General features: G+C 38.8%; 1 protein-coding gene across 1 annotated transcript; it reads right to left on the bottom strand.

Annotated features, from left to right (window-relative positions):
* Nucleotides 1–572: 572 nt before the first annotated feature.
* Nucleotides 573–4,113, bottom strand: LOC110873361 (26S proteasome regulatory subunit 6B homolog). The gene is made up of 6 exons (XM_022122276.2): nt 3,555–4,113; nt 1,893–2,123; nt 1,601–1,759; nt 1,319–1,471; nt 1,102–1,185; nt 573–867 (listed from the first exon to the last, which is right to left on the bottom strand). The coding sequence occupies exons 1-6, from the start codon at nt 4,035–4,037 to the stop codon at nt 733–735; spliced, it is 1,245 nt and encodes a 414-aa protein (XP_021977968.1). The 5' UTR covers nt 4,038–4,113; the 3' UTR covers nt 573–732.
* Nucleotides 4,114–7,919: the final 3,806 nt, after the last annotated feature.

Consider the following 7,919-nt stretch of genomic DNA (forward strand, 5'->3'; position numbering starts at 1 on the left):
TTCTTGTCAAGTCGGTCCTCGGCTCCCTCAACAACTCTCTCTCTCTCTCTTGTGGGGTTTCAATGGGGAGGAGGGGCGACGGGTCAAAAGATAAGGTGGGTGGCATGGGAAAGAATCGTTCAAAGCAAGAAGACCGGAGGCTAGGGAGTTGGAGGGTATTAAAGGGATGAACATGAGCATTTTGGCCAAATGGCGATGGAGGTTTAAAGACCAAAGCGACCAGCTGTGGGTAGGTAGGTGTATGAACATGATCCCGGCGAAGGAAACTCTCAACGGGGTTTGGGACCGATTGCATCAATCAACAGAGACTTTCTTAAAGCGGGTTTGGACCATAACACTTACGTTTGAAGAGGTGACCAAGCTGGATTTTGGTATGACAACTGAGCTGCAGGAGGGTGCCTGAAGCAGCGGTGTATGCTGGGAGTTCGAGTAGAAAAAAAATCCCGCAAACAAGCGCTGAAAAGGCTGAAATACAGCAGCTTTTAAGCGTGTTAAACAACACTAAGGTGAAAGGAGTGACATTTGGGTCTGGATTACGGATAATAGCTTAGCAGAGTTCCGCATGAAACAGGTTATCTTAAAAGAAGGAAGCTCATAATATCTTTCATATTCAACAGTTGTTGGTCTAGCTAGCATAAGCAAAGATCACATGAACATCCATAGTAATAACAAGATCAACAAGTTTGAAGTAAACAGCACAAGGTCTTTTATCCTACTTCCAACCATTGGATTTTACTTGTAGAAATCAAAATCCGTGTCAGGCTTCTTTACGTTGGTTCTGTAGCCCTTCTCAAAGTCCTTGGGAAGAATGACATAACGGTTCTTGCGCACAGCGTGCATCCCTGCTTCTTGACAGATTGCTGTAATCTGGATGTAACAAACGTTCAAGTTAATTATAGATTTGCTAAATGTGGCAATTTCAATTCGTTTACTTATAAATGAGTTGACTTGGTTGAGCTTTATCTCAAATGGGTCAAATCATGAATAAACTAGCTAAACAAGGAACGTGTCAAAATATAACTTTTTATGTGATCACTTTATTCAAAGACACATTATAACTGTAATAATATTGAAGTGTAAACTGCATGAAAAACAACTTACTTCAGCAGCACTGATCTTGTCGGGCCGAGAGACGTAATCTTCCAAGTCAACTTCATCACTTAAATTCATTTTAGCAGTGCAAACCTTCATAGAATAGAAGTGATATCAAAAGAAAGTCAAAATGAACATTATAAATCATGCCAACATCTCAAAACTATGTAACTATAACAAATTATTTAAAGTATAAAAATACAAATATAAGCAATATATAAGTAACCTGAAAAACAAGTCTTTTTTGTCGCCTATCAGGCAAAGGAAACTCAATCTTGCGATCAAGCCTACCAGGGCGAAGAAGTGCTGGGTCCAAAGTATCAGCTCGGTTAGTTGCCATTATAACCTTAACATTAACAGTCTGGTCAAACCCATCCATCTGCAGAAACCCCAATCAATGGTTTTGTAAGTCCAACAATAACAGGACATTATATACAACAGAACCGAAAAATATACATAATTTTCAAGAGATAAATTAATAAATAGTTATTTGAACGTAGTAGTTCACCTGATTTAGCAGTTCCATGAGAATTCGCTGCACTTCTCTATCAGCTCCAGTCTGAGCATCAAACCTGGCAGTTGCGATTGCATCGACTTCATCGATAAATATAATAGCAGGTGCGTTTTCTTTAGCAAGACGGAAAACATCACGAACCATTCTAGGTCCCTGTATAAACGCATGAGCCAAATGAGACAAGTATATAAGTATATATATGTATTGATGTAAAAGCTACATGTCACGCATACAGATCAATTCTAGTGAATGTCTGAGATCTTAAAAACGGATGATAAAGGCATACCTCACCAAGATACTTTTGAACAAATTCCGAGCCAACAACCCTAATAAAGGCTGCAGTTGTATGGTTTGCAACAGCCTTAGCAAGCATGGTTTTACCCGTGCCAGGTGGACCATAGAGCAGAACGCCACGTGGTGGGTCGATACCTATCTGTTTGTACAATTCGTGATGAGTCAAAGGTAACTCGACAGCTTCACGTATTTCCTGCTTTTGAATGTCACATCCTCCGATATCCTATAAAATTACGTTAACAAGAAAGAGTATTGTTAGCTTTGCAGCAACCACATCTAAATCATAAAAATGGAGAAGTCGAGTTATTACAGAAATTTTACATCGACCCTGTGAAACTAGAAACACACAATAAAAATGAAGCAACGGTAAAACCATGCATTTCCAATTCTCAAGTAAAGATTTCTAAGGTTTACTTCTGTTCTATAATGCCTTTCGAATTTCCCTTAATTCCACATTGGTCTCAGTTATGCAGATCAAAACAGTAACAACTGCGCAAGCCTAGCTGCTTACCCATTCAATCAGCTAATACAATAACTTTCAAACATCACTGTATATAAGAAAAGACGTGATCACGTTTGTAATAGAATAGAGAACCCATAGGTACAACAGCAACTCAGTGAGTTCAAAATTCAAAAAAAGGTTAATCTCCAGAAGTCAGCAGATCGGGGTAAAACACTTTGACAGGCAAATGCAAGTAAAAATAAAAAACCACATTACAGAAAATCTTTGGCCATCTTATCATCCAGTCACTAAGACCACAACAATTCTCTTTCTTTCCTAATCTCAGCTACCATTTTCTCACTTAGCTCTCTGTCTTAACTGCTTATACAAATACTAATTAATAAAAAGAAATAAGCTTCCAGTCAGCAAGCATAGCACTAGCAGATATCCTTCCAACATTTTAACCTTACGTTTGGCTACGCAGGGTTATAATCACAACTAATCTATGGAGAACCTAATAGAATATACAGATAAATCATATACATGGAGCTCATACAATTCCCACAAAACTATTGATCATCTTGGTGTATAAGCTACACACTTCATATAGATAAATTATACACTAAGTAGTTAACGCGGTTATCGCGGTGAGATATTGGTGGGATATCAGTAATTTTAATATCACGCCAAACTTACATATATAGAAATTTAACACTAACAATTCAATTCAATTATCAGTCTACCATTAACAAATTAACCTTTTGCAACCTGCAAAACACCAACAATTGTAGCAAGTAGGAGCTGACTAAGACTTAAAACACTAACATTTAACACTAACAACTAACAATTACGACTTAAAACACTAATAGCAGCAATAAGAAGATAAACAAATGGTAGAACCAAGAAGAAAGGTAGTATCGCCGATATTATCGGTACCGATATTTTGCATTGATATCTCAACAGGGGACCAATAACCGATATATCAGGATATTAACAACATAGGTTTCGTACCATCATATTTCATGAAGTGCATATCAATTAGCAAAAAAAAACAATGAAGTGCATATCAATTAGCAAGAATTATACTATAAACAAGATCTTAGGCTACATAAAACGAAAGTTAACAGAAACCCTAACTCCCTAACTAACAAACATCCAACAGAATCAACAACAATATCTCAACCTCAAAACTCCTTAAAACATATAACTTACGTTGTAAGTAACATCAGGTTTCTCAGACTGGCTCAAAAGCGAGATACTCGAGTCCGCCTCAGGCGGCAACACATCAACAAGCGCATTACTATGCCTATGCAGAGCCACAGAAGCCGAAGGCTTCAACAACTCCCGATTAATCGTACTCAAAATCCTCACATAATAATTAGACCCCGTAGTAGACCCCACAATCCCATTATTCTGGTCAATCATCTCCATAAACTGCCCAATCACAAGCGGCACCGACTGGATCCGCTTCACCTCCTCTTGAGATCTCAGTTGCTCTCGCTTCAGATTCTTTAATTCGTCTTTCACGTACTCTTCTTGGATGTCGATGAACTCGATTTGGCGATCTAGGGTTTTGAGGCGCGTGTAGAGGTCGTCTTCGGAGTCGGTTGATTGGGAGTCGGTGGTGTAGGGGTTGGGGAGAGTTGGTGGTGGTGTGGATGAGGGTTTGGGATCGAGAACCATTGTTGCTGCCATTAGTTGTGGTGGTTTGTGGTGGTGGTGACGACGGTAATATGGTGGAGTTGTTTGATTTGGGGTATGGAAAAGGGTTAGGGAAGAAATAGATTGCCGGTGTCTTGGGCAACAATTTATCACAGTTTGATAATTTAGCCCCTAATCTTTTTACTTTTCGCATATTCACCACAAAACTTTTGAGCTTTTCGTTTGTTGCTACTTATAATTAAGTTCTAATTTTATATTAGGTAAATTATTTTGTGTGATAAATTTAGTTTTTTTTTAAGTGCAGACACAAATAATAAAAGAGATAAAATAAATCAAATTAAACATTCTAAGGCTATAGGGTGTGGTCATGACCCTCATAACCACCATGACCCTCCCTGTTAGTACCATGTAACCCACCTATAATCCATCATCCAAAACCACTACCCTAAGGGTGTGGTAATGACCCAAACCACTAGCCTCTTATTTATCTTTGTATAAAGAAAAAAAGGAAATGATTTGTTGAAAAATGGAAAGGAGGGTCATGGTTTAATCCATGCAAACCATGGTGGATCAATTAAGGGGGTGGTGTAACCTTCCATTCATGTTCCTAGGTGGCAAATCATGTCCCAACCATGACCCCCACACCCTATAGCCTAATAGTACATATCATCCATTCACGTTCCCATAATTAAACCCTACCATTGTTCTCAAACCACCATCGCACCACCACCACAATGTCGCACCACCCAATATGCCAACAACTGTTGTCGCTCGTTCTCTGTCTTTCGCCGGAATTCACCACCCACAACCATCGCACCACCATTGAAATCTAGTAAGTATGTATTCTTTGTTCGAATATATAAACTTGATTATATTATATTCGTTATGTATATTATGTATTATAACTTTACTATACTTATATATGTGTGTGTATCGAATATATGTAAAGGGACATGTCACATATTACATACCGGTTCAAATGGTGGTTACTCCCGCCAAAAGTAACCGCCAGTAACAACCGTCCCTCTCGATATGTATATAAACAATTTGCCGGGATCATAACCGGTACCAAGATATTTTGTTTTAATATCCTTCACTCATAATCATCCAATTCGTTTTCGTGTGTGTGTGTGTGTTGTTTGTACGATTGATTCATTATGAATTCACAAAGTGTTTATGGTGAATCAAGTTCTGCAAATCATGTTCGTGATGAAGTTAAACTTCCGCTGCCAACATGTGGTATCAGAGCCACGACAGATTATGAAGGAGAAAGAGTTTACACGTCTGCAACAATTCTACCATGCAAACACTGTTCCGACGAACAAAGGGAACAATCGATGGCAAAGACAATACAAAGAAGATGCTACTACTGTAACCAGCCCAGACATCAAATTGCTTACTGTAAAGAAAAAGAAAATGATGAAGCGACTCTGTTGATCAGGCAAGCCATTGATACCGGTTGATGTGCGTAAAGTGTGATAGGTATTTAAGTATATTTTTAAGCCCTTTTTACACGTTAGTCAAGTTTTAAATTTATAAAACACGATATTTTACTAACACCAAACACACATATGGGCAAGTGCACCCATCGTGAGCGTAATATAGTGTTGGCAAGATACCGAGGTTGTCCAATGACACAAGAGCTTTTAATACCAGTTTATGCTCAACGTCTAATCAAATCAAAAAGTTAGAAAAATGTTTTAAACTAGAAAAATAAAAACCAACTAAAATGATGAAAAATAAAATAAAAATAAAAATAAAAACAAATATACAAGATGAATGACTTGGCTCTGACTCGTGTATAGTGTAACCTTTGATTATTTCTGCACTTTGCACTTTTTAAGAGATTATCTTAGTTATTGTAGTAGGCCCCTCTTTTGAAGGTGACGTTACCCTCAACCCAGTAGTTTGAGTCAGCAAGGATACAATCCTAAAGGGTCAGATTATTGAAAGATAATTAATTAAGTTATTAATGCATATTATGGTAGGCCCCTCTTTTGAAGGTGACATTACCCTCAGCTAAGTAGTCTGAGTCAGCAGGGATACAATCCTAAATAGCCGGGTTAGAGTATTAATAGTAGCTTACATATGAGGGGATCAAAGAGTTTGGACCCCCGCCATCCAATACCGGTGGGTATTGAAGGAGGTCCTACTAAATTTGACCCAGGTCCTTGCAGGATTTATACACTGAACAAGGCAAGACTCTTACCAAACCGTTCCCTTAACCCCCGACCAGGTAGCCAACATACCTCCATATAGACCGTGGAGATATGAATGGTGAAAATCTTTTATTTTATATAGACAGTAAAATAATGCCAAGACACCACCGACAAACGATAAGGAAGAATCACCTTCAACGTAAGAAACTAGTTATTAAAGTCATTAATACATAACCAAGTAAAAAGTGCGAAAAGATTAAAAATAAAAAGTATTACACTAGACACTTGTCTTCACCAAGTGATGTAAGAGACTTAGGCAAACATGGCCTTTGATTGTCAAGAACTCTTACGATCAATCTTGGATCCCGAGATGACTCACACACTCTATGATGGACAATGGACAATGGACGATGGTGGTGGATGATGGTGTTGTGATGGTTGTGGGTGGTGGGTGAAGTGTGAGAGAGGTGGTGTGCCAAGGGATGGTTTGCAATTGAGCCAAGCACCCCTATTTATAGGCTGAACAGTAGCTCGGGCACGGCCTCGTGTCCATTAGGCACGGCCCCATGTCCAACATCCTTCTCTTTCTTCATTAATTGCAGTTTGTCTGTATTAGTTAACCACGCCCCGTGTTAACTGGGCACACCCTCGTGTGCAGAACCAAGTCTGTACTATCAAGATTTCCCCAGATTCTGCGAATCTTAGAGTTGACCACGGCCCCGTGTTCGCTGAGCACGACCCCGTGGTGGGCGATACAAGCTTCTACAGCTTTGTCTTTTCTGCTGGCACTTGGGCACGCCCCCGTGTTCACTAGGCACGGGGCGTGTTCAGCCTTCTGTCTTCTTGATTTTGCTTGGGAAGATGCTGTTGAGGGGTCGGGCATGCCACGTTTGTTCCTTTTCTTGTATTTATATTAGATTTGGCTGCCTTTTTGCTTCTTTTGTTCATTTGAGCTCATTTAATCCTGAAAATACAAAAGGAAGACAAAAACATACTTTTTCCAACATTAGTACTAAAAAGGGTTAGTTTTATACCACAATTGATGTAATTTATATGTTGCATTTTGTACACATCACCGGTGTAACACCTTGAAAATTTATGTCCAATAGAGTATGAACACGTGTCATAAGCTCTGAACGTGTGAAAGAATACTTTAGAAGGACTAATATTGACAAACGGGAAAACTATGTAAAAATAAGGGTCCAAAGTGTCAACGATGGATAATTTTATTTAAAAATAGTCCTACAAGATGTTTATACCTTCAAGCGAATAAATCATGGATCATACGAAGCTAAATATGAAAGAAAGTGAGAAATTACAAACTACAGGGGTTAAAAGTATCAACATGTGCAAAGTATACCTCTGAGTGACCTTTTAGCAGACCCCAAGCTTTGTAATAATAAAATATACTCACTAGAATATGTGGTTAAAATTTCATAAAGTTTCGTTATCGTATGAGAAAGTTATGATCAAATTCGTGTGCGAATGGTTAAAAGCGTCAACGTTGAATTCTAAGGCCTTATGAGTGGTTAAAAAGTTAGTCAAGGACTTAACTAAGTTAGTAAAGGTCCAAGAGCCCTTAAAAATAAGGTTAAGAGGTCAAAAGTGCAAAAATAAACCTTGAAACCACGTAATAAAGGACCAGGGACCAAAACAGCAAATTTGGAAAGTTGATTTTCGGTCACAAGGGTGTCGCGCTACGCGAAGCCTCCCTAGGGGGCCTTCGCGTGACGCGAGGGGTCCTCTGATGCGAAAA

Source organism: Helianthus annuus, chromosome 8 (genome assembly GCF_002127325.2).
Source record: "Helianthus annuus cultivar XRQ/B chromosome 8, HanXRQr2.0-SUNRISE, whole genome shotgun sequence".
NCBI lineage: Eukaryota > Viridiplantae > Streptophyta > Magnoliopsida > Asterales > Asteraceae > Helianthus > Helianthus annuus.